Raw genomic sequence first — 24,729 nt, forward strand, 5'->3', positions numbered from 1 at the left:
GGCCCACTCCCAAGGTGGCCTCTTCTTGGGGCAGGGGGAGGGAGGCACGTTGGTACACGCTGGCCTAGCAGTGCCAGGAATTGACTCTACAATTAGGTAAAAAATAAATCAAAGCCAAAGTTGCCTGATGAAATTCAGGAGCCAACAGTGACCCTTGCCACACATATAAATCCCAGCAGGCTGGCCAAGGGCCTTTGTCTGGTCAGGAGAGTTCAGGATTATCTGGCCCACTTTGCTGATGGATGGAGGCACCAGCTCTCGGAGTGTTTACCAGCGGTTATCACCTCCGTGCTTGGGCCATTATCAGAGGCAAGGCCGCCTGCCGGGGGCTGGGGCTCGCACCCTCTCTATTACCACCTGTCATTGGCAGAGAGTGTGTGCTGACACTGCCCAGTCCTGCCCGCTGGGAGAAGATAGTTTCTGACGGCTGATCAAAGAGGAGAAGCAGGGCCTGATAAAGAGTGTGTGTTGCATGTACTTTTAACTTTGGGAAACATTGGCATTTGCATTTTTTCCTCATCTTCCTGGTGCTGGCAGGAACCAAGCCCAATAAATGTAGTGGATTCAGTTACCTAATCGCTGGGGACATGGTATGTGCTTAAAGCAACAGGGCATGACTATAATCTCCTTCCAAGAGAGAGGGGATAAAATAAGCTTTCACAGTAGACTTGCCATAGAATAAAGTCGAATCATTTTAAATGTGGACTTTGAAGTGATCTTGCATGTAAAATCTAATCTTGGCACTTAGCAGGACATGGTGTACTTTTTTGAATCAGGGAGCAGCTTTAGATTAAGGAAGAATCCTTACTGGAGATGCTATCACTCAGATGTATCGCTAGAGTTCCTGAAATTGTACCCCAGTCATGGTCATGTCTCTAGGAGGTTGGGAGACCAGGAACTATGGGACAGAACGAGTTCCCTCAGCTGAGTTCCTATACTACATCTGCTATTTATTCCTAAACCATAACGTGTCCCAACCTCAACTGTAAAAGAGATGATGTAAAAATTAAAAGACACAATGGTTTAGAAAAGCTTTGTGGTTTTGATTTTTAATTTAGACTCTGTATCCCCTTCTTTAAATTAAGCTTTAGGTGGAGCCCCATTGTAATAAAGAGGGAAGAGCAGAGATAGTAGGGTTGAACTTATTCCCTTGTCTTGTCCCATTCTTTTTTTGTCAGTTGTGGGGGCTTGGGGCTGGGACTCTGTCCTTGAGCTTTTTCAATCAAGGCTAGCACTGTACTGCTTTGAGCCACAGCTCTACTTCCGTTTTTCTGGTGATTAATTAGAAACAAGAGACACAGATGTTCCTGTCCTGGCTGGCTTTGAACCATGATCCTCCGTTCTCAGCCTCTTGAGTTAGCTAGAAGTTTAGATATAAGCCACCAGTACCCAGAGGGCTCTGTTCCATACTTGAAATGGTCCCTGGAGACTAGAGAAGCTCTGTCACTCCTGAGACTCTGGGTTTTTGTTGTTTTGTTTTGTTTGTCTTAGGCCAGTACCAGGGCTCGCGCTCACGGCCTGCCACTCTTCCTTGCCTTTTTCACTCACTGTTGGAATTCTGCCACTTGATCCATGTCTTCAGCCTGGCTCTTTTGCTGGTTAATTAGAAATAGAGCACCGGGTAACCAGGCTCACGCTTCTAATCCTACCTACTCAGGAGGCTGAGATGTGTGGATCACAGTTGGAAGCCAGCCCAAGCAGGAAAGTCTGTGAGACTCTTATCTCCAGTAAACTACTCAAAAAGCCATCAGTGGACCAATGGCTTAAGTGGTAGAGCACAGCCTTAAGCAAAAAAAAAAAAAAAAAAAAGCTCAGGGACAGTGCTCAGCCCCTGAGCTCAAGCCCTAGGACTGGCACAAAAAGAGAGAGAAAAAGAAAGAAAAGAAAAGAAAGTCTTTTGAAATGTTCTGCATGTGCACACTTTGAACCATCATCCTTACATCTCAGCCTCCTGAGTAGATAGGACATAAGCCACCAGCACCAGGCACTCCTGAGACTCAGGTTTGAAACTTTGTCTCTGTGACATGGAGATCATTCTCAGAGGTCTTCACACATATATTGGCCTGTGCTGTGTTATTCTGTGCTGTGCGTCCCGGCTGCACAGTATCCACTCTTCTTCCATCCTGTGTAAGGTCTATGGAGGCCCCAAACACTGTGGGTTTGAGGGTGGGTAAGGTGGGCAGAAAGGCCTGCCTCTGAAAGTCACATGTCCCTGTGTGCCACAGGTACCTTTGACCGGAGCGTGACGCTGCTGGAGGTGTGCGGGAGCTGGCCGGAGGGCTTCGGGCTGCGGCACATGTCCTCCCTGGAGCACACGGAGGAGGGCCTCCGGGAGCGGCTTGCAGACGCCATGGCAGAGTCCCCCAGCCGGGATGTCGTAGGATCTGGAACAGGTAAAGGTGTCATCAGACTTCTTGCCTGACTTGGTTGTGATTGGCACCCATGGATGGTAAGCTGCTTTGGCAAGGGAGAAGGCGTGTATTCATTTTTGCCGTCTGGTTCTGCAGTCAGTGCTCTAGGGACTGTCATTTGTAGAAGCCTCTGGTGTTCGGAAATCCTGTGTCAAGGGAGTTTCCGGTGTACCCTCCCCCTCCTTCATGGAACTACAGTGAGAAACACAGTGGTGCTGTAGAAGTTGCTCCAGATGGACACCTCCAAGGGAAAGGGAGGCTACAAATCTCCCAGCAGCACTTGGGCATCCAGGCCTAAGGCAGCGCATTCACAGTCATGCTCAAGGCTTTGTAGACTGGCAGGTGGCAGAGACCTGCCAGTCAGAAGGAGCGAGCAAGAAGCAAGCAGGGCTGGCTCCAGCCCCCAGGCAGTTCCTTCCTTATGCTTCCTCTCACTCTGTGTTCTTGCTACTAAGACAATCTAGCAGCTGATCCCCGTAGCTTCTTGTACCTTTAGGGTAGATGAGGAGAGATCTGGACCCTAGGCTAGCATGCACAGGTACATGCACACACACACACACACACACAGATACACACACACACACACACACACACACACTTCTTCCATCCAAGCAATATAATACAGGCTGCCTCTCCCTCTCTAATTCTACTGTTCGTGCTCTGCCCTGCCTTTGTACCTGCCTGACAGCCTCCTCCTGGCTTGCTGAGACTACTGGGGATTTTTGATTGAGTGGAGCAGATCCCTGCTAGATGCCTTCTCTCTCTTGCTTGCCTGAATCTATACTAGGCTGTGAGTTTTTTGCTTAATCATTCCACCCAGCTCCACATGCTACCTGGGAAGACGATCCCAGGAAGGAGAAATGAGAGCCCTTGGCATGGGGGTCTAACCAGCAAGATGAAGTCAGAGCAGTTTTGGCTCAGCCTGGCGTGCCTGAGTTATCACTCCATCTCACTGTCCCACAGGTCCTCCAGGTCTTTAGATATTGGGGTCCACAATTGGGCTTTCCCTCTCTTCTTCTCCTTCCCCAGGCCAGTCCCTCCCTAGGAGGAAGAGATGTCTCACGTCTACAGTACCAACATAGTGGCCAGCCCCTGATGCCCATGTAATCATCAGCAAGTGAACAGACTGGGGGAGGTGGTTGCAAAGGGAGAGGAGCTTGGCTAAAGAGAGAGAAGCTCTTGCTGGGCCCATGGAGAGACCTATCTCTAAGAACCCGCATCTACCTTCATCTTCTCTGGAAAGAATAAAGGTGTGGGGCCTCAGCAAGCTGCAGCGAGCCACGTCACATTCCCCACACACCAGGGGTAATGAAAGCAACAGACACACCATCATTGTCACACCCATTGTCAGCCCCATCGTCACACCTCGGACTTGGGGATACTCGATCATCAGGCCACTGCTCTCTCACTTGCATATAGAGAGGAGCACCTCTGCCCCTTCCTGGGCTGGAGTACAGCACGGGGGGCTTTTCTTATTCTGAACTTGCCTGTGGGCCAGCCTTCTCTTTTGTCCAGCCATAGCCTGGAGTCTCTGGGCTCGCCCCCACCCCCACCCCCAGGAACCTCCTCCTCCTCCTCCTGCTTTACCTCATCTGTAGTTGCCTTGTCAGATGACCTGGCATCATCCGGCAGGCAGATTGCAGGTGCACGTCGTCACAGGCAGCGAGCTTCAGTGTGGCAGACAGGAACCTGAGCAAAGCTGGCAGCAAGTCATCTGCCAGACAGCTGAGGGACTCGAGAGGCTTTGAGACCTTCAAGCAGGTTTGTAAAATTAAAAAAGAGAACAACAAAAAAAGAATGAAAGAGGAAATTAAAACGGCATGACCCACAGGTCAGACGATGGGAGACTCCCTTTTTCAGCAGAGGGTTTTCATTTTCTTCCTTAAACTGTCACCAAAAGAGATCTGGTTGTCTTTATTTGACCATATTAGTACACCTTTATTTAGATGTCTACTTCTAGTTGAAAACTAGTAAATAAAGCAGGTGGAAGTTAATCAGTTTTCTTCTCCATTGTGTGATTCTTCTTCTTCTTTTTAATACCAGTACTAGGCCTTGAACTCAGGGCCCTCATGCTGTCCCCTAACTTTTTCACTCGGGGCTAATACTCTACCACCTGAGCCACAGCTTCACTTCCAGCTGGTGGTTAATTGGTGATAAGAATCTCATGGACTTTTCTGCCTCGGCTGGCTTTGAACCAAGATCCTCAAGCCCCATCCTGCTGTACAGCTAGGATTGTAGATGTGAATCACCAGAGCCCGGCTTGTGATTCATTTGTCATATTTTTCAACTAGAGGTAAAGTATTAGCCAGTAGCACAGCACAGCACAACAGTGCCAAGGACATCCCTGTTCAAAGATAGCTGAGTACTACAGGGAAAACTTCCAGTAAGCCAATCTGCCGATAGCACTTCTGCCCGTCTCTTCCCACAGCCCTACTTCTCTTGGGAGCTCATAAGACAAACAGATGGGGTGGCACCAAATAATTGTCTCAGGTGGATACTCTGTCTTTTCTTTTTTTTTTTTTTTTTTGGTACTGGGGATCGAACCCAGGACGTTGCGCTTGCTAGGCAAGCGCTTTGCCACTGAGCTACATACCAGCCCCTCAGGTGGATACTCTGATGGTCCTGAGATAAGTCAGTTCCTAATGTCTTCCTGGCAGATGTGTCATGTGACAGAGCAGCCAGGGCTGGGGTTTCCCTATCAAAATATGGCTGACGCTCAGAGGCCCAGTCAGACCTTGCTCCCAGGATACTCTGTACAGCCTGGCTCACTACGAAGGAGTTGTAGATAGTGCTGCAACCAGCTCTCCAGAGAGAAGCAAGAAAGCCCTGGCTTGTGGATTTCAGTAGTGTAAAAACTCCTGTCATTGCCAATTTCAAGCTATCAACACAACAGACAGCTCCCCAAATTCCTAAAAACTGATAGTTGGCTGCCTCCAGCCCCTCACTGAACAAATAAGCTCTCCCCAGCAAAACCCATTTATACGAAGCAAGGGAGATCTTTGTCAAAAGATAGACAACGTTGATTAGAAGAGTACGTTTCAGATCTTTTGTACAAATTGGTGACTGTAATTAGTAACAATGTACTTGAAAATGGCTGAGCAAACACATTTAAGTGTTCTCCCTACCAAAAAAATAATAATAATAATAAGGTATGTAAAATATTGTGTACATTAACTCAATTTAGCCACTCTGCAATAAATGTTTCAGAACATGTTCTACACAATAAATATAGAGTATTTTTATTTGCTAACTGAAAATCGTTTTTTTTTTTAATAGTTTGCAGGCCAGTAATACCATCCAGGAACTGATTAGAAGTGTAAAGTTACAGACAAGAACTGGTGGCTCACGCCTGTAATCCTAGCTACTCAGGAGGCTGAGATCTGAGAATCGCAGTTCAAAGCCAGCTAGGCAAAAAAGTCTCTGAGACTCTTCTCTCCAGTAAACCACCAGAAAACCAGAAGTGAAACTGTGGGTTAAAGAGATAGAGCACTAGCCTAGAGCAAAAGAGCTCAGGGACAGTGCCCAGGCTCCAAGTTCAAACCCAACAACAGGAAGGAAAGAAGGAAGGAAGGAAAAGGAAAGGAAAGGAAAAGAAGGGGCTGGGAAGGTGGCTCAGTGGTAGAGCGCTTGCCTTGCATGCATGAGGCCCTGGGTTCGATTCCTCAGCACCACATAAGCAAAAAGAAAAAAGCAGGAAGTGGCGCTGTGGCTCAAGTGGTAGAGCACTAGCCTTGAGCTGAAGAGCTGAGGGACAGCGCCCAGGCCCAGAGTTCAGGCCGCACAACCCGATCCAAAAATAAATAAATAAATAAGAAAAAATTAAATTAGATTAAGCCAGGCGCTGGTGGCTCACGCCTGTAATCCTAGCTACTCAGGAGGCTGAGATCTGAGGATCGCGGTTCCAAGCCAGCCCGGGCAGGAGAGAGACCATGAGACTCCTATCTCCAATAAACCACCAGAAAACTGGAAGTGGTGCTGTAGCTCAAGTGGTAGAGCACTAGCCTTGAGCTGAAGAGCTGAGGGACAGCGCCCAGGCCCAGAGTTCAAGCCCCATGACCAACAAAAAAAAAAAAAGAAAGGAAAAGAAAAGAAAGAAGAAATGTAGAGTTGGTTGGAATTGTTGTTCAATGAATCCTGTGTTCCATCTCCAGCATAAAACAAAGTGGAAAAAGTACGGTCTTGGACCCCACCATCATCTTTCCACATCTGCATTTGATTTCTCTTTCTTCCAGTGCAGAGGATGGAACCCTTGCTAGGCAAACATGCTACCTCTGAGTTCTACCCCCAGCATCTACATTTTAATAAGACACCCCATGCATATTAAAGTTTAAGAAGATCTATTTTAAAACATGATTCACCTGTCACCAAGGTATTTATTAGTTCAGTCTTCTGTGGTGAGCACTAACCAATTGGTCTAATTAGTTTAAATCTGTGATTTGCAAGTCCAGCTCTAACATAACTGGCTGAATTGCTTTTTTCGCTAATGGTCCTGCCACGCCTCACCCCTCACTCTGCTTAGAGCTGGGTTGCTGAAGAAAATTCACCAACTGTTCTGATTGCCACATCTACAAATATGTGGTGGCCTTCAGCCGTGCTGGTTATTTCCTGGCAACCTCTCTTGCTCTTAGTTTGCAGCCATCTTTGCAGCAGTAGCCAGTGCCTAGAACAGAGTCCAGCAGGCAGGAGATGCACAGCAGCTGTTTATTGACTGAGGTCATCTGATCTCTTACTGGGTACCAACTGGTTAGTGATATCCTCTGCTCTCTACTTGGGTGCCAGCTATTTACTGACCAAGGTCTGTATGCCACCTGGGTGCCAGAGTTTTGCATAGCCCCACCTGTTGGGGCTGCTGAGGCTTCTGACCTATTTTCAAACTCTTGAGAACCCCCAGATCCCCAGATCTCTGGCCCATCAACAGTATGCATTTTATTATTGATTGATTGATTGCCAGTCCTGGGGCTTGAACTCTGGACCTGGGCTCTGTTCCTGAGCTTTTTTTTGCTCAAGACTAGACTCTACCACTTGAGCCATAGTACCACTTCCAGCTATTTCTGAGTAGTTACTGGAGGTAAGAGTATGATGGGCTTTCCTGCCTGGACTGAACCATGATCCTCAGATCTCAGCCTCCTGAATAGCTAGGTCTATAGACATGAGCTACTGGAGCCCAGCAATGTATTTTATTCTTGATGTTTTTCTTTTAATTTCCCTATTTGCTATTTAATATGATGTAGGTGCCCTGTCCCTCACTTTGAAGTTAGTCTCTTTCCTTCTGAAGAGATGCTGCTTCAATCTTCCCATTCTCTGCAAATCTCTTACCAAACTGTCTTGTCTCTCATTCCTCAAAGAGAAAGAAAGGCTGCGTGGCCTTTGAGAAGCATCTCACTTGCCATCCAGATCCTCAGTGTCCCTCCCTGTGCCAACTGTGATAGAAAGGAGCGGCCCCTGCCCTGGCCCACCCCATCACAACTGACTTCCCAGAGTTACCTCCTGGACATTTGGGTCCCTCCACATGGGCCCCATACTTCCTGAAGCTCTCTCCCGAGGGCCTACTTCCCATTCTCCTGTGTTTTCCTCTGCTTCTGGCTCTCTTAGTCTCTTCTCAGGGTTTTCTTACTCTGTTGTCCATAAGTGTATTTCTCAAGACCCTTCCCTTCTCCCTTGTACTGGGTCCCCTCTGCTTTCACACTTTAACTGCCCACATCACCTGATGACTTCCAAATAACTTTCAGGCTGGCATCTCTTCTTATCTCTAGAAACACCTATCCAGTTACCTACTGACACATACATATTTCTAAAAACTAAACTGCACTCCCCTAACCCTTTCTTTGTTATGGGTTCTCCCATTGGGTGTGAACAACCGCATTCAGGACCAGCCATGACCCTCTGTCCAGAGTCCCCCCTTGCTGCCTTGTGCCAGCCACCTCCAGCCAAGCTGAAACCCCCGGACCTAAGCACACGGCCACACAGTGTGCACATAGGCCTCTCTCTGCACATACTTTCCTTTTGCCTAGAAGTCTGTTTCCCAAAGCCCCCTGCCTTCCCTGTCTTCCCCCTCAGAATAACTCAACTAATTCCTGCTTAGCAGACATTCCTTTCAATATTGCCTTTGCAAGAAAAATAGCATTTCTCAAATAAAACCTTGACTTCTTCCAATTGTTTTATGTCTAGGTAAAGTTATAACAATACCAAAATAAAAGGTTTCTAAAGAAACACCTGGAAAAGTACATTTTCTCTATAAAATAGGTTTTTCCCTATAAATGTTCGTTCTTTCAGTCACTAGTTGAACCTTGTCTTTTTTTTTTTTTTGCCTTTTCCCATATATCAAATCAAATCAAATCAAAAGCCCAGGCCGAGGCCTCATGCACAATCCTGATCTCCAGGCTAATGTGCTGTGAGTAGGAAGCTGTAGGAAGCTTCCTACTGCTGCTGTCCATTCCTAAGAGCTCACAAAGTCAGGTCTTGGGGTCAAGAGCAATTGACAGCTGGTGGTGGTGGCGCACTCCTGTAAACCTAGCTACTCAGGAGGCTGAGGTCTGAGGATTACGGTTCAAAGCTAGCACAGAGAGGAATGTCCAGGACACTCTTAGCTCCAGTTACCCACTCCACTGGAAGTGGAGGCATGGCTCAAAGTGGTAGAGCACTAGCCTTGAGCAAAAGAGCTCAGGGACTGTTCCCAGGCCCTGAGTTCAAGCTCCACAAATGCCACCAAAAAAAGTGATTGTTGCTTTCTGGTGACTGTTTTTTCCTATAGTCCTGAGTTCACTGTTACTTTGTTTAAATCTTTTAACTAGTCAAGGTAGGAGCATGCTTTTTTTTCTTTTTCTTCTTTTTTTAGTACTGAGATTTGAACTCAGGGCCTCACACTTGCTCAGTAGACACTCTACCAAAGAACCTTGCCTCCAGCCCAAGAGGCTCTATCTCTAGAACAGTCTCTCTCCTAATCCAGTGATGCTATTCTTAGCAAGAACTAACCCTGTGGTTGGTTCAATCTCTGCCTCTTACTTTCTGTCATAAATACATTTTGCTTTCTGGCTCAGTTTAACAGACACTCAAACCTTCACAACACAATCTTACAGACAACATATATCAGTACTTTCTAGTTCGTTTCATTTTTTAGTATGCTCTTGTCATAACACAGTAATTTGATTTTATAATATTTGATGAATTGTGATCTGCAGTTTGAAAACCATGCTCTAGCTTGTTCTGATAAATCCTCTGAATTTCCCTGTCAGTATATATTATTTATTCAGCAAAAAAATTAATTTCAAGTAACTTTTATTTATTAAAAAGACTATGGGGTTTTTTTCCTTCTTAACATGAAAATCACATTCTAAACATCACAGTTTTTAAATCATTGCAGTAAGTTAATTAAAAATAACCAAGCCGTTGATTGGCTATGCTTTATAAAAGATAATGTAAAAATGTTTGTGTGTGTGTGTATGTATGTTCATGCATGTGTGCACTACTAATACCCTTTATTTCATGGCTCCAGAGAGCAAAATCTCAACAATTAATGGGAACTCTGGGGATAACTTGATCAAATGTGTACCCCAATCCAGATAACAGTATATTGGACCTGTTGTTCGACCTCTAAGATTAGCAATGCTGGGGCTGGGAAGGTGGCTCAGTGGTAGAGCGCTTGCCTTGCATGCTCGAGGCCCTGGGTTCGATTCCTCAGCACCACATAAGCAAAAAGAAAAAAGCCGGAAGTGGCACTGTGGCTCAAGTGGTAGAGCGCTCGCCTTGAGCTGAAGAGCTGAGGGACAGTGCCCAGGCCCAGAGTTCAGGCCCCATGACCGGACCCAAAAAAAAAAAAAAAAAAAGATTAGCAATGCTGATAGATCTTGGAACTGCTTTCTTTCCTACTGCTGAGGGCTGGGAACCTTTTCTTGCATTTCTATTAACCCTTTCCCATTGCAAGGTACCACCTCATCAGGTGACAATAATTACAACCACAAGAGCAGTGAACTCATTCTCAAATCTTTTAGATACTCCTACTTGTTGGCTAGCCCCCTATTCAAACAGGCTATTGAATTGTCAGTGTTCTCCGTAGAAGCTAGTTGACCACATTGGACTTGGCAGACATTTCAGAAGATGTGTCCGTGTTAGAATTTTCCCCACACCAGGCACTGTAATCCTAGCTGCTCAGGAGGCTGAGATGTGAGGATTGTGGTTTAAAGCCAGCCCTGGCAGGAAAGTCCATGAGACTCTTACCTCCAATTAACCACCAGAAAACTGAAGTGGTGGTACTGTGGCTTTAAGTGGTAGAGCCCTAACCTTGAGCAAAAGGAGCTTAGGGACAGTGCCCAGAGCCTGACTTCAAGCCCCACCACTGACTAAAAGGGGGGAAAAAAAGAAAGAAAGAATTTTCTCCATCCTTCAGATGAAAAACATGCAAGTCACAGATGACCCTGGCATTCAGGTTTTTTGTTTTGTTGTTTTACAAGACCTTAGCTGTAGGAGCAGTAGTTAGGTAGTATGGGCCCTCGAGTCTCTTTCCCAGGGATGAACTTTTCTAACTAAAGGACAGGCCCCTCACTGATCCTGGGACAGCTATCCCGTTCCTACACTAAGGTAATCAGGCTTCCTGTGGGTTGAAATGCTGCTTTCACGGGCTAGTGTGGGTCACAACCTTGGGGTCCTACTTTTTACCCCACTGCCACGAAGCTGCTCTGATCTTTCTAATGGAATCCTCGCTCTCCTCTTAGTTGAAGTGGTGTTTACCCCAGATTTCCTGGAAAAGGCCTCTTGAGAGTAAGAATATCTCTCCTCTTCACGATATATGAGTATCTTTGTTTTTCCTGGTCTTACCTTCCCATCTTCTTGAAATAGGAGACGCTGATCCATTTGACCAGCTGTTCTCACTTTCCTAAGCCATAGCTCAGTCTGGCTCTCTTATCCAGGACTCTAGGATTTTCCAGCTAATGTCCCTGATGGACTCCTGCTCTTAACTGGCCCCTCACTCCTTTGTACCAAGCTCCTTGGCCAACACTGTTCTTTCAGGGAAATTTAGTCAGGCAGCTGGGACCTTTCCTCTGCTCTACCTAAATGGGCCCTAGAGAGAATAACTTAAGGATTTTCTTGCAGAGGTTTTAGTCCACAGCTGATTCATCCCATGGATGCCTAGACATCCGGTGGCAGGAGCTTCTTTACCTCATGGGAGACAGGAAGCAGAGAGAAAGCAAGGGAAGAGAGAGAAGGAGAGGGCAGGGGAAACAAAAGGGAAAGGAGAAGAGAAGAAAGAAAGGGAGAGGTTAGAAGGAGAGAAGAGGGAGGCCAGAACAAGATATGCCCTTCAGAGAGACACCGCCAGTGACCCATTTCCTGCAACTAAGCCCCACTTCCCAAAATTTCCACTAGCTTCCAAAATAGCACTGTCAGCTGGAACCAAGCTTTCAGTACATGCATCCTGTACATGAGTTCTCAGCTTATGAGTTCAGGGTGGGGAGGGAGCATTTCATATTGAAGCCATAAGAGATTGCAAAGACAAAACTGTGAACTTTCAACAATCGATGCCTAATTGCTGAGGTTGGGAGGAGGGCATACACCCCTAAAGGCAGGGAGCCCAGATCCAGCAGCAGGTGGAAGGTCCTTCCCAGTGGGGGAGGGACTGCTGCCATGAGACTGTGGGATAGGAAGGCTGCAGCAGGGCTGGCATTGTGGGTGTTGCTATTTGTGTCTCAGGTCAGTTGTCAGATTGCCTATTCCTAGCTATTTTCCATTGGGAGGAAAGGCCAAATCTGAGAGCCCTCTCAGTTCCCAACACCAGCAGCCGCTGCCACTGGGAAGAATGTTTGTGTTTCCTTTCTGGTGTGATTTGGAAGTTGTCATCAAGATATGAAGGAAGCTTGTGACCTAGGCCTTTCCCTCCACGGGTTCAGTTTCCCTCTCTCTTAGACAGTGGGAAAGAACAGTAAATGGGGCCAATGTTTACCTTCTCCCTGCAAAGTGCTGGCCTCTGGCCTGCTGCTTCTGGATTATTTCTTGAAATGGTAGCAGTGGCCACCCAAGGGGCTTCTGTACTTGAGACTACACACCACGTGATGGTCTCGAATCATCATACGACTGCCAGGTAGTTACATATTCCTCTCTCCAGCTTCAAAGATGAAATCAAAGACTCAACATGAGATTAAAAATAGAAAATAAATATGAGATTAGATAAAACCTCAGAAGAATGTCCAGTTCTAGACATCCTGCTAATCTTACCTGGTCAGAAGGTGACCTGCCCTTTAGTCAAAAGAAAAGGAGTAGGGCCGAAGGCATAGCTCAAGTGGTAGAATACCTATGTACTAATCACAAATCCCTCAGTTCAAGCCCAATACTTTCAAAAAGAAGAGGTGAAGTCCCCAGAAAAGGAAGAGAAGGCCCACTTTTAGACGTGTGTGTGTGTGTGTGTGTGTGTGTGTGTGTGTGTGTGTGTGTGTGTGTGTTGGTCCTGGGGCTTGAACTCAGTGTCCAGGAGCTGTCCTTGAGATTTTTTTACTCAAAGCTAGTGCTCTACCACTTCCTGCTTTTTTCGTAGTTGATTGGAGATAAAAGTCTCACAGACTTTCCTGTCTCAGCTGACTTAGAACCACAATCCTTAGATCTCAGGCTCTTGGGTAGGATTACCCAAAGATTACAGGTGTGAGCCACTGATACGTGGCCTCACCTTTAATCCCTTGACTCGAAAAAGCGACCAGTACCACCACATGCCCACCCAGCCTCCTTGCTGGGATATTCTAAGTCTTTTACCGGCCTTCCCCACCCTTCTCTCCAACCTAATTCCTTTCCCCCATCCTGACTACCCCCTCATACAAACAGGACACACACACCCTTCCAGCACTGGTGCCGCTCCCTAATCTGGGTTGACTCAGTGATCTGCCTTAAAATGACCACTTCCCTGTACTCTGTCCAGTCATATCCTTTCCTATCAAGCTCACTTTCCCTCCCCTAAGATACCCCCAGCCCACAGCTACATGAGTCTCTCTAAATGTCTACACCACCTACTCACAGGATTCTTGGCCCTTGGCAAATAATGTTGCTGCCTTTCCCAATAACTACCCATAGTGGACTCCATTCTTGTACCATTGGGGGAAGGACCAGCTCTGTAGTCCCTTCATTTACCACACACACACACACACACACACACACACACACATACATACATAGTGCCATGACCCCATTCTAATTCCTTGGACCAGTCCCATTCATCTAGCCATCAGCATTCTCTCTGCTCAGGATCCAGCATTGGGATCAGAGCCAAGTTAAGCTTCAGTTAATGTTTGTTGAATGACTGGCTGGGTTTTTGTGGCCTCTAGGAGGTAAATGAAAGCCAGCCAATGCAATGGGAATAGTGATTATACTTAGAAGGGACACTTGTTAGTTCTGGGATAGGTCTCAGATCAGATTCCAGGTAGGTCATTTTCTCCCTTCCACACCCTCTCTTCTCCTTCTGGAAGCTCCAGCCAAAGGGCAGGGCTACAGTAGGAGTTCAGGGCTGTAAAATTCCTCTGTACTTTTCCAAGTTGCCTAAAGTCTATTTTCAACAGTAACAGAGGCACACTGATAGTTGCCAACAAAGAGGAAGTGTCAGTGTGACCCCTGAGTGACCTTCAAAGCCCTGTTCCCAGGTGTTGTCCCAACATAGAAAAGTGATGGTAGAGCTGGGTACTGGTGGCCCATATCTGCTCAGGGGGCTGAGGTCTGGGGATCGTGGTTCTAAACCAGCCCAGGCAATAAAGTGTGTGAGACTCTTATTTCCAATTATCCAGGAAAAAAGCCAGAAATGAAGCTGTGGCTCAGGTGGTAGAGTGCTAGGCTTGTGTGAAAATGCCAACAGATAGCACTGAGAGAAAATGCCCCAAGTACTAGCACACACACACACACACACAAAGATGAAAGAAAACATGGTAGCTGGACCGAGGGTGGAGGAGGGCTGTGGACCCCAGAGCAGGGTTCTCCTCTGGAAGCCTTGGCTTAGGTAAATGGTTAACTAAAGGGAGGATTTTTCTCAGTGCCTCCTCTGCCAGAGAAGTCACCTTTAGTTGTTGGCCCTTATGTGAGATGTGAGATCTGAGTCAAGTAGAGCTAAGTCATGGGTGGGTTACTGCCCACCTTGTTCTTCTGCCTCTGCCTGCTCAAAAGGTGGTGGGAGGCATGCAGACCAGCTGCTGGGAATGCTGGCTGGGAGGAGGGAAAGACACACCACACACACACACACACACACACACAGGAATGTTGGAAATAACCCTCTGACTATTTAGATTTTAAAAAAAAAAAAGAGAACAAGAAGGCCAAATCGTGCCATTCTGGTCACATGGAACAGGGGACATACGGTGGGAGTGTCCACGCCAGAAACAGCTGCTCAGCCTCTGTTTGGGGAGCTTTCTCTCCCACCCAATCCTCTTCCTCCCCAACCCCTGCTCCCAGGCACCTGCAAACCCCCTGCCTAATATTTGTTTAAGTCTGCTGGCAGAGTGGCTGCCCAGCCCTCTGCAGTTCCCCCTATGTGTGCCACGTTCAGTATAGCTCAGTAGCTTGCAGTGTCACCCCTCTGTATGCTTCAGTGACTTTGGGGGAGCTCACCATCCACTTGCTTCATTTGTTCAGGATGACTTTTTCCATTCTGTGCACCCCACCCCCTGCCCCCCGCCGTGCTCATGGGAGCTGGCACAGTCCCATGGTCTCCAGGCCTCGGCTGGCCAGTGCCGGCAGGCCTTCTCCACTTTGATGTGTGTGACTATGTGGTGCTGGCCTTAGGGTGGGTTGGGGGAGAGTGTGAGCCAAGCCTCCCGGGACCCTGCCTCCACTGAACACAGGCTGCTCCTTGGAAGGCTTGAAGCTTCTTTGGTGTCATATTTTATTCATATGAGCGCACGGCAGACGCATCCGAGCATGTCCCTGCAGTGGTTCCCTGGGCAGCCCAGCCTCATGGCCAAGTGGCTCTGAACTTCAGGCCATGGAACCTAAAGAGGCAGAAAAAAAACTTGAGGGGTAACCCAAAAGATCCCTCCCGTCCCATCTTCATGCCGCAGCGGGTAGGCTGGCGAGGAGGGGCTAGGGCAAGGAGGAGGGCTAGCTGGGCTGGCGAGAAATCTAGGAGCAGCCCTTGCAGAGCCCTCAGTGGTCAAACCCGATCTGGATATCCACTCAAGCTGATCTCAGTTCTTGCTGTGCTCTTAAAGGTCCATTGTGTGATCTTCTTTAAAGAAATATTTTATTTCCAATGCAGACACAACCCTTGACGTAGCAGTAACAAACATCACCCCTGAGAGACACATGGCTGTGAAGTGTTTTGGTATGTAACCTCCTGTCTTTGCCTTACACAGAAGGCTTCGTCTCACTCTTCTCTTTGTCCCTCAAGTGGGTGCCTCCTACCCCTGATGCTCAGGCTTCAGGAGGCCTGGAGTGAAGGCAAGAGGTCAGCTTGGACAGGAGGTCTCTTCTACAAGGGGCTGGTTTGGGGTGGGGGGGGCACTTTGCTATCTTGCACCCAACAAGAGTTTCTTTGAGAACACCACTCCCAGCCCCCCACTCTGAAGATGGAAGTCAAATTTTCGGATTCTGCTGTGCAGAGGAGAGAGGTCACTAGGCTCTAATGCATTTACCATTGACTGCCCCTCTTGTAGTGCGTCTATTAGTGAGTAATTTGATTTGTACCTATTCATTTGCAGTCCCTGCAGGAGCCTGGAGCTGGCCCCTAGTATAATTGGTGCTGTCTCTATTTTTACATCATTAGATTAGCCCCGACTCCTGGCCACTTGTTGTCTGCGCTTGTCTGTCCATTTATACAACCTAATGTAACACAAAATTCATTACTGATCACATTACTTTCAACTCTGAAGCCAGCCTTGTGATAAACATTTGGTTAACCCCTTCCTCCCCACGGGAGGGCTGGCAGAGCAAATGCACTTCTGCTCGACAGGCAAATCAATATCTTAATACACCAAAGTGGAATTGCATTTCTAGATTTGTTATTCCTCCTGGAGGAACAAATGGAAAGGCTCGTCAGAGCTGGCTGAATTGAATAATGAATAGGGCCCCGGCACCAGCAGCCAGTCTGTGAACACAAAGGCTGAGCTGCATCAGCCCAGCCTGCTTCCTGCAGACAGACAGGCAAATGGACAGGTAGGCTCACTGCAGTTCAGGAGACTATGGTTCTCTCCTGTTGTAGCACAAGAATGCCAACCAGAATGCAGGTTGAGATCCAAAGGGGGCCACAGAGACCTTGACCTAACACTGATGCCTTGTGCCAGGCTTGATGTAGGACAGTAGACTAAGAATTGGGTTTATTTCCTTAAGATCTAATTCACTGTAAAGACCACCAGATATGTGGGCCTCATGCTAAATACTAAAAGATTAGTTCCTTTACTAAATTCAAGTTTACAAAACACTATACCTAGTGTGAACTAGGTCAGTGCTATTGGAATGATTGATTCACACCAGCCTGTGTGGATATGTGCCTGCCTCCCACGCCAATATTCTTTGCCACCCAGATGCCACATGTGCCTGTGCATCTTGCTAGCTCTCCCTTACAAGCAGTAAGCGTGATTCTTACACAGGAGTCTTCAGGGGATTGCAGCATGCTCTACCCCTGTCCTGGTCAAGCCTCTTCCCAGCCCCCAGCTGTCTCTGGGTAGCATCCACACCCACTATAAGTCACTAACTCACAAGGAAGTGTGTTCCAAAAAGAAACATCCCACCACTTATTAAGAAAATCTCCTAAGAGCCTATGAGAAATATAGGCATGGAGGAAACAGAATGGAACCCATTAGCATGAAAGTCATATAAACTGCTATGTGAAAAACTATACGCTGAAGATGCTCGGTGGGCAGGGAAACTGGGAAGGCAGCTGCCTCAGGAATGTTCTGCCTGAAGTGGAGAAGCCCTGAACAGGAGGCCATGGAGGAGAGGCCCTAGAGCCTGAGATCATGTGTCCTTCCTACTGAGCGGGACATGCCCCTTCTCACAAAGGACTGAACCTCGGACCCCACTGACCCTATTCTTCTGAGTCCTTGTAACCACAAATGACCAGCAATCCTGAGATGCAATCCCAGGATTCTTTGGGCTCAGATGCCATTCTTGCCTTTGCTGTTCGATGATATCCCCTTCCTGCATGGGGTGGAGAGAGTAGGGGTAGGGTGCCTCCATGCAGCAGGTTTGCAGCCACAGGGTGGAGGTACGAAGTGTGGGAACCACACACTGTAGTCTCTTGTAGTTGGCTATAGGGCCAGGCCAGAAACTTAACTCCCAAATGTTTCTTCTTGTGAGGAGCTTGGAAGAAGGGAGTTTCTTGGTAGATATTACAGGATACCCCATATCTCAGCAATGAATGCAAACAAGTAGCACTGAAGTGAGCCTAGGCACCTGAATGTCTTCTCAGGGCTGTGGGAGAATCAGAGCAGCGGTGGCACTGGCCTTTCTACAGTGCCCATGGCAGGGCTCCAAGACATGATAAGGCCCTGTCTTGGAAGGAAGAAGGGAAGGAAGGGAGGAAGGAAGAAGAAGAAGGGAAGGAAACAAAGAAAAGAAAAAAAAAAGAAACAGAGGGCTGGGAAGGTGGCTCAGTGGTAGAGCACTTGCCTTGCATGCATGAGGCCCTGGGTTCAATTCTTCAGCACCACATAAGCAGAAAAAGCCGGAAGTAGTGCTGTGGCTCAAGTGGTAGAGTGCTAGTCTTGAGCTGAAGAGCTGAGGGACAGCGCCCAGGCCCAGAGTTCAGGCCCACGACCAACAAAAAAAAAAAAAGAAAGAAAGAAAGAAAACAGATAAGCACAGAGGCCTTCACAGTCTAGGAGACCATGACAGGGAAGAGTGAGTGCGTCTGCAGTGGAATGAGGGGCTGTGATTTTTTAACCTTGATGGAAAGGGGGAAAAGCCACATCTTACCAAACCCTTCGGCTGAGTCGTAGAGAATTTAATTACACTTGGACATTTGAATGAGAACCAGATGTGGCTCTGGCCCCGCTGGCCAGGCGTGTTCAAAGTGCAGTGTCTCTCCTGTGATCTGCAAGCCCTGTGCTAGCTCATCAGGCTGCAGGCTAGCTTGGGAAGTCCCCTTGCTTTCAAGCTGGGGTGGGGGGTTTCCAAGCTTTGTGGCTAAACTTCAGGAGACAAGTAGGTCAAGGCCAGCTGCCGGGTACCTGGTTCCCAGCAAGAGTTTCAAGTCCTGTCTCCTCCTGCCATGGGAAATAGGCCTGCATGCCAGTGCCAGTCGGTCAGGAGCACCCCTACATGCACAGAAGTCGTGCCATGGCCCCCAGCTGAGTTCTGGGTCCACCTTATACATCTGCTGAGGCTCTGCCCCCAGCACTGTACCCACGACCAGAGCTAAATGAGGATACTTCAGCTTGCCCCGGGGTCAGCCTGATAATGAGGCCAGTGTCTCCTAACCAATGTCTCTTACACTGTCTGCCGCTTGGGACTCCTGTGTACCCCTTTCTCATTAGAGCCTTACACATGCAGAAAGATTTCCCTGAAGCACACGCACCCCTCCTGGTTGACAGATGCTGAAGCAACTGAGAAGCAAGTACTCGGCCCAAGTCACTCAGCATGTCCATGACAGCACAAGGGCCCCCTCAGTGTAGCAACCCTGCTCAAGTCTTTCTCTTCCTGGCGTTGGTGCAGCTTTCTTTCTCCTAGACATGAACAAAGAGTCCAGTCAGGGCTCTGCCCCCTGGCCAACATGAAGCCCAACTTTGTTCAGTCCTCAGATGTCAAGTTGGCTCAGCCTTTTCTGTCCCTGTGTTTAGTGTGCTGTGACAAGGGGGAGTCTCCCTTGCTGAGGGTTTCAAGCTCCATGAGTATGGTAGATGCGGGGCTTGGGGTCCCATCTGATCCTCCTAGCTTCCCCTCGGAAGTGCCTGGGTGGTGTGGGTTTCTTGGGGCTGGTTCAAGTCTTACCCAGCCTGGAGTTGGTACAGCATGGCTGTAGGCAGGCACCTAGGACAAGGTTTCAGCCTCCCGCCAGCACCCCTCAAGCTCAGTACCTACTGCTCCTCAGTATGCCAAAGGCCATGAAGGAGAATCCCGGGGTGGAGACAAAGGATCAGACCCGTTGAAATGGGTCAAGGCTCTCAAATCCATTCCTTACTCTTTCCTCTCTCCTTTTCTTTCCTGCTTTTTTCTCCCTTTCCAATATTCCATCATGCTCATAGTGGCCCTGTCTTTCCTGGGATCACAGGAGGTTTGGATTCTAGCCTCCCCCAGCCCCTATCTCAAGGCCATACTGGACTTCCAGCAGCAGCAGCAGGTGTCCCAGGCACCTGCCAGAGGGAGGGTGGGGGGCAGAGGAATGCATTGTGCCCTTTTGCCCAGATCCCTGGCTGGAAACCTCGGCAGAGAGGCTCTAGCCACACTTTCACATTGTCGGGGCCGTGGACAGCCAGGAGCATCAGCGGCCTCCCCGCAGGCCCCACTGAGGCTCCAAGGAGCACATTCATGGCTCAGGAAGCAGCCAGGCATCCTGAGTCAAGAGCGCCTAAGATTTACCTTCACCCTTGGTGGCAGAGAGTACGGGCGTGGGCAGGAGAGGCCACAGAGCCTGGGCCTCAACCTGTTGCCATGATGTTCTGGGTGTCAGTGCCTGAAGGAGTCCGGAAAAAAAGCTGGGCAGGGGGAAAGATGTGGGTATCATGGCAGCCTATGGGCTGAAGGAGACTCCTGCCCTGGAGGTGGCCAGAGCTGCAGCCACGTAGGCTGGTGGCAGGGACGGACCCCTGTGTGGGAACACAAGTCTGTGGCACTGGCCAGCCAGGGGAGTGGACTCACTCATCCGTGCTAACCTCAGAGAGAAGAGCAGGCTGGAGCTGACCTGCTCCACAGCCTCACAGCGCCAGCACTCTAAACCAGGGCTCCCTAATGGGAATAGGAGGAGGAATGACTTGGTCCTCAGCCTGGCCAGGGAATCAGAGCACCCTACTGAGAGAGGAAGGAAGAGAAAGGGGACTCCTCCCTCAGCCTTCCAAAGCCACCCCCAGAGTGAGCAAAGACGTTCCCTGTCTGTTGGGACCTCTGCAAACTCTGGAACCTCACAGCAGGACCTAGAGGGGTAGGCAGAGGGAAGGCGGGCAGAGAGAGGGGAAAGCAAGTCCTCCCTGTAGGCCGTCTCCCTTAACAGCTGTACCTTTATCCTCCTAAAAAGTGCCCTGGCTTGCCAGTGCTGGTGGCTCACACCTGTAATCCTTGCTACCCAGGAGGCTGAGATCTGAGGATCATGGTTCAAAGCCAGCCTAGGCAGGAAAATCCATGCGACTCTTCTCTCCAATTAATCACAGAAAAAGCTGGAAGTGGCACTATGGCTTAGTGGTAGAGTGCTGGACTTGAGCAAAAGTTGCTTAGGGACAGTGCCCAGGCCCAAAGTTCAAGGCACAAGTTGAGTATTAAAAAAAAAAAAGCGCCCTGGTCACTGGCTCTTGCTCTGAGAGTGGTCTTAACAGTGCTATTAAGGTTTTAGCGCTCCAGCTCCAGCTCCACCTCATCGAACAGGCCCTGGACTGGTATAAGACAAGTCATGTCTGCCAGGGCCACCTCCTACTTGGCATTTGGGTCAGCTCTCTAGGTTCTGGCTGCAGGAAGCTGCCAACCCTGCTTATTAGCACCCGGAGATAGTGAAGCCTCCCAGCCCCCGAGCCTCTCACTGCTGGGCCATTTTGCAAAGCTGGTCTCCCAGTGTAGACACCACATAGACACCATTTGTAACAGTCCTGGGGTTTCCTGGTCTCCTCACTACATAGGGGTATGTATATGTAGGTATTCTCCACCAAGGAAAAATGCTGACATTTCCAATCTTTTAATGAGAGGCACACACACACACACACACACACACACACATCTCTGCCTCCCCACCCTCAAGCAGAAGGGAGCTGAAGTGTGTGAATATTTGTCACAATGTTCCCCTGAGCCAAGCACAAGGCAAGACAGGGCAGTTTGTTCGGTTGCTTTGCGCTGTTTCCATCCACCGGCCTGGGCTGCCACCAAGTCCACTCCAGGCAGGGTGTCCTCTATGGCCCTTGCTAACATGGGAGACCTGGGAGGCGGATATGGTGGTGGGAGGAGTGAGTGGGTGCTTGTCAACAGGGCTGGAGATTTATTTTCTGTCTCGGAAGGTGTTTGCAAAGAGGCAAGCACCTCTTTGAAATGAGAGGAAAGTGAAAAGCTGTAAACACAATACCTGCCATCTTCTTCCCTAAGCCATTTCTTGATTAAAAAGACTCTTTCCCAGGCTCCAGTGGGGAGGGAGCTGGGGAGGGGGGGGTGGCAGAGGCACCTGCTGGAGAAAGAGACTGGAGGGGGATGCTGAAGTCCTGGGGATAATCACAATGACTAATTCAATTGCCACAATAATAGTAACTCACATTTGCTGACTGGAAGCTTTAAGCACTTTGTGATGCGCTCCCCATGCATTATTTAATTTCATTCTTACAACCAGGCTATGAAACAGACATTGTTATCCTCATGCTCAGGAACCTGAGGCATACAGGTTTGAGTACTCCGGCTGTGCTTATGATCCCTGCCCTAGACTACTTCCACCCATCTAGCCATGCCGGCCAGCCCCACCGGCCTTCTCAGGCTGAGGCTGGGCAGGGTTGAGGGGAGCTACCCTTGGGTAGCTCCAGAAGTGGGTGGGGCCTGATGCAGAGGCAGACTCCTCCCATCAGGTCTAATCTCACTCCCACCAGGCAGCTTGGGTGGTTAACTTAGAACTAGAGTTGTGGCTGCAGCCAGGGCCCAATAAAAGTGCTCTGCTAATCCCTTTAATGAGCAGCCCCTTGATGCTCACGCAGAGCAAGGCTGGCTGGAGCCTGAGAGGAAGCCAGGGGGGCTGCGCTCCTTTTTGTAGTGGGCGGAAGTGCCAGGGCTACCCTTGAAGGCTGGGACATGGGCTCCCTGCCCTCAAACATGCACAGCAGTGCCCTCCCTGACCCATATTGGATCCACCTTAGGCTCCCTCGGGGTCGTTAAGACTTGTGCTGTGCATAAATCACCTACCAAAATCAAAGATGCCCCCACAGTCCTGGACTGGCCAGACTCAGACAGCACTCCGCCCAAAGTAAGGTTCACTCCTGGCCCTCTCCTGAGGTTCCCATGCACTTAGGCTTCCCTGGCTAGTCGCCAGCGTTCTCCCAGGCCTGGGACCCTGGGCAGTTCATCTCCTTCCCAAGGAATGGAGGAACTGGACATCATGGTGTAGGAGTGTGAAAAGCAAACACCTCATCCAGTCCAGCCCACAGCTCTGAGGAGCCAGACTTTCTGCTCCCCCTTGGCCAAAGGGCTGGGGTACCCACTAAGGGACAGGGGCACCTTTTATTGTGGCAGCCATGCCCTGTCTCCTCACATAGACTCTTCGCTGTGTCTCCCCGAGCATCCAATCCAAATCCCTTCTCTCCATCCTCGTCTCTCAGCATCTCCAACACCTTTGGACTTTGATGGGCATAGTGTGGGGTTGAGATGGAGGGTGCTCCCCCCTTATTTTATTTTGTAAGATTACTTACTGCCCCTTCCATTACTCCCTACCTCGAATGGCCTTATACCCCAGACTGTGCCATGAAAAACAGGCTGTGGATGTCAAGCGTGTTTTCAGCAGGGAAATAGAAGGACACAGCCAGTGGCGGGCATGATGGCCTTCACTCACTCCACTTTTCCCTCCGGAGGTGAGAAACTCAGAGCCAGTTGGGGACACAGGATATACACTCCCATGGGGCTGGATGTCCTTAGAGAATGTGGGACCACTAGCCATTTTCCTAAGGGGCTAGTTTTCATCTTCTGTCCTATGCAAGGATCTAGACAACAAGCTCTCCTAGAGCGAATTTTACCACGAGCCCAAACTCCCAGGCCTCTAGGAGGTAGAGGAACTAGTTGGGGACTTTTCCCAGGTCACACAGTCCCTGGCATTGTCCAGGGCGCTGGCTTGTTTCTAGTGGGTTTTGCATATAAGTGTGTGTCTGCAGCAGGAGAACTGTAGAGTTGGGGGGGGGCTGGGAGTGGGGAGGAGGGCCACAACCAAGAGTGGGGGTACTAAACTACAACATCCGAGTCTCCCCGACAACCGTGCACCTGTCTCCTTTCCCTTCCGCCCCCCTCCCTCCCCAACCCCCTGCAAACTACCTGCATGGGGACTCATTTGGCACTGCATGGGCCATAGGTCCCTGCCGCTACCCCTCCTAAAGCTGTCCTCATGCTTACTGTGTGATTCCTTTTCCCCTGCCCCAATGCGGAACGAGTCACAACATTTGCATCTCTGGGACTCCCGAGACTGGTCAGTCTGCAACCACCTCCACATGCATGTCCGTGTCCGTGACTTCAGGATTCCGCAGCAAGCTTACCCTCCTCCTGCCGTGACACCCCGCACCTCCTTCCACCCTTTCCACTGCTTGCAGAGATCAGTGTACTTCTCAATCATTGTCCATATCTTTTCCAAAAAGATTCCTCAATGCTTTTCTTTCCAAAAGGGAAAAAAAAAGGAAAAAAAAAACAATGCCAACAGCCCAGCGTCCGTGAACAACCCAACAGTAACAAAGCATGCATTCGGGATGGAGGAAGGTAAGGCCACACATTTCCATTTGCTGCTTGCTCCTAGGGCTGGGCAGCTGGGATGACTTGAAGTAGGGATTCCTGTGTGCTCCCCTCCTCCACAATCAGGTCCCACCCACTCTTACTTTTTTCCATGTTGGGAGAGGGGGTACAGCCTAGAGAGCAGGCACATAGAAAAGCCCCCAAGAAGCAAGGCACTGATGGCTCATGCCTGTAATCCTAGCTACTCAGGTTCGAAACCAGTCAGGGCAAGAAAGTCCATGAGACTCTTATCGCCAATAAATTAAAAAAAAAAAAAAAAGCTGGGCCAGGTGCCAGTGGCTCAAGCCTGTAATCCTAGCTCCTCAGGAGGCTGAGATCTGAGGATCACGGTTCAAAGCCACCCTGGGGAGGAAAAGCCTTGACACTCTTATCTCCAGAAAACCAGAAGTGAAGCTGTGGCTCAAGTGGTAGAGCACTAGCCTTGAGCTGAAGAGCTGAGGGACAGCGCTTAGGCCCAGAGTTCAGGCCCCATGACTGACAAAAAAAAAAAAAAAAAAGCTGGAAGTGGAGCTGTGGCTCCAGTGGTAGAGTGCTAACCTTGAGCAAAAGAAGCTTAGGGACAGCACCCCAGCCCTGAGTTCAAGCCCTAAGACTGGCACAAAGTATCAATTAATTAAAATTAAGTACCCAGAAGGGCTGGAGCATGGCTCAAATGATAGATTTCCGCTTAGTAAGTATATGGTCCCAGTACTGCCAAAATAAAGAAAATTAAAAAGAGAAGTACCCAGGAGGCTGTCCCAGAGCCAGCAAGACTCCTGGTTCT

General features: G+C 49.0%; 1 protein-coding gene and 1 long non-coding RNA gene across 7 annotated transcripts in view; one reads left to right on the forward strand and one right to left on the reverse strand.

Annotated features, from left to right (window-relative positions):
• Positions 1–24,729, forward strand: part of Bcas3 (breast carcinoma amplified sequence 3) — a 521,107-nt gene that overhangs the window by 492,232 nt on the left and 4,146 nt on the right. For 2 of the 6 annotated variants that reach the window (XM_013013397.1, XM_013013400.1), the window contains 3 exons: positions 2,226–2,393; positions 15,625–15,690; positions 23,843–23,933. In XM_013013397.1, the coding sequence (XP_012868851.1) occupies positions 2,226–2,393; positions 15,625–15,690; positions 23,843–23,933 (325 nt within the window). The remainder of the gene's footprint in view (positions 1–2,225; positions 2,394–15,624; positions 15,691–23,842; positions 23,934–24,729) is intronic. The other 4 variants (XM_013013396.1, XM_013013398.1, XM_013013399.1 and 1 more) reach the window with 2 other exon arrangements.
• LOC105983495 lies at positions 2,316–12,511 on the reverse strand. Its single transcript, XR_001174944.1, has 3 exons — positions 12,346–12,511; positions 3,999–4,162; positions 2,316–2,384 (listed from the first exon to the last, which is right to left on the reverse strand). It is a non-coding gene; the product is annotated as an uncharacterized LOC105983495 (long non-coding RNA).

The sequence above is a fragment of the Dipodomys ordii genome, unplaced genomic scaffold (genome assembly GCF_000151885.1).
Source record: "Dipodomys ordii isolate 6190 unplaced genomic scaffold, Dord_2.0 Scaffold19, whole genome shotgun sequence".
Taxonomy (NCBI): Eukaryota; Metazoa; Chordata; class Mammalia; order Rodentia; family Heteromyidae; genus Dipodomys; species Dipodomys ordii.